The following is a 1,730-nucleotide window of genomic DNA, read 5'->3' on the forward strand; positions in this document are numbered from 1 at the left end:
CAGGCGGCGGGTGGAGCCAGGGCCGCGCAGCGGCGGCCAATCGCGCCACGGCGGAGGAGGAGCCCCAAAGGGGGAAAAAAGAAAGTGCGGCGGAAAGTAAGAGGTTCATTGTGGGAAGACTGGCCGGATCAGGGTTCCCGGGACTCTGCTTCGGCCAGACGCAGGGAAAGAAGCGGTGCCGGGCGACCCTGCGTCCATTCTTGCCCCTTTCGCTGCTCCCTCTCTGCCTCCCAAGAAAGGTGAGTCTCTCGCTGTTAATGAGGGTTTGGAGGAATCACCGACTCCCAGGGTCTCGGGGTGGAAGTATTCGTACAAATCATCGTCTTTAGCCTTTTTTTTTTTCTTTTCCAGAAGGCCAAACTGAGGCACAGAGCAAGGCAGAAGCTGAGATAGATCGCACAGCTAGTTAGTGCTGTAGCCAGGACTCGAACCCACTGTCCAGAGCCCCATCTTTGCTTTGTACGGATTTAAGTAATGCAGTTGTGGGACGGCTGCTCGTTGCCGCACCCCACTTCCAGCCCTTTAAGGGCTCTTCCCTGATATACCTTCGCCTTGGTTTCTCCAGACCGCTGCTGTGAGCGGTGCGGATAGAAGAGGGCAGTGTGTCCCAGACTGTATCACGTCGTTTCTAGCTTGGACCTTTAACAGCCTGGGTAAAGGCTGCTTGCAGCTTCGCTCCCTCCTCCCCTGACCTGCTTTCTCAGAAAGATGCCTGCCCTTTCAGAGGGTGTCTGTGAAGTTCTTGGTGGACTCGGTGGAGAGGTGAGGGATGCCTGGGCGCCAGTGACTTTGTATGGTTCTCGCAGTTCTCTCTCAGCCCTGGGAGGAAGCGGAGCTGGTGGTCCTGTGGGGTATACGATGCCGCTTATTTAGAAAGAGCTGCCTCCGTGGAGCCACAGCTCTTCTCACTTTTAAGTAGTTGGAGAGAACAAGGAAACCGAGTTAAACAGAAAAATCACAAACATAAAGAGCAAACTTCTGCCGTTTCCTTTAAGAGTCTGTCTCCAGCTTGTCTTTCCTCCACCCCCTGGCGAAATTGTGAACCACAGCGCCTCTCAAAGCGTTTCTGCTACTCAGCTCTACGGATCCTCCGGTTAACAACCGGCGACGAGGAGATTTACCTGGTTTTGACTTAAGCTCTGCAGCGTTTTAGCAGTCTGAACTTGGGCAAGTTATCTGGTCTTTTTGATATGCCTCTTTCCCCCTCCCTCCCGCCCCCCGTTACGAAATGGTGATTATAATACTGACAATGAAGCCTTAGGGTAGTTGGGAGGATGAAGTGGGATAATTCAAATAACATGTTTAGCACAGTGCCTGGCCTGGCACCTGGTCAGGTTGAAATCAATGGCAACTATTATAAATATTGTTATATTAGTTACCCTGGAGACAATGGGTTTTCAGAAAGGTGATTTCATATAACCTTATAGTGACTTTTTTTTTTTTTTTAAATCTGGGATGTTGTGGTGTTTTTTTCTTTGGAGTTTGAAGAGCTCTCTAATAGTGTTTTCTGAATGCTGTGTACATGACTTTAATTGTGAACGCTTGATGTGGAATATAAAATTAATGTTTCTTAGTGATGCCAATCCTTACTAGCTTTTAGGTCCATGAAGCTCTGATCTGAGGTATCCTTTATTGGCAAAGGAGTCTTGAATTCGATGAGAATTAGGAAGACAAGAGGAGACACTGAAAGTTCCATCCATGCTGCAGACTGTTGTAAGCCTTTTATTCCT

At 49.2% G+C, this 1,730-nt stretch overlaps 1 protein-coding gene across 2 annotated transcripts in view; it reads left to right on the forward strand.

Moving 5' to 3' along the window:
• The first annotated feature begins 59 nt into the window (after positions 1 to 59).
• IL1RAP (interleukin 1 receptor accessory protein) overlaps positions 60 to 1,730 on the forward strand; it is a 123,063-nt gene continuing 121,392 nt past the window's right edge. Inside the window, exons 1-3 of one of the 2 annotated variants that reach the window (XM_025042310.1) lie at positions 60 to 239; positions 352 to 1,167; positions 1,594 to 1,713. In XM_025042310.1, the coding sequence (XP_024898078.1) occupies positions 1,699 to 1,713 (15 nt within the window). In that variant the 5' untranslated portion in view covers positions 60 to 239; positions 352 to 1,167; positions 1,594 to 1,698. The remainder of the gene's footprint in view (positions 240 to 351; positions 1,168 to 1,593; positions 1,714 to 1,730) is intronic. The other variant, XM_025042311.1, reaches the window with a different exon arrangement.

This window comes from Pteropus alecto, unplaced genomic scaffold, assembly GCF_000325575.1.
Source record: "Pteropus alecto unplaced genomic scaffold, ASM32557v1 scaffold88, whole genome shotgun sequence".
Classification (NCBI taxonomy): Eukaryota; Metazoa; Chordata; class Mammalia; order Chiroptera; family Pteropodidae; genus Pteropus; species Pteropus alecto.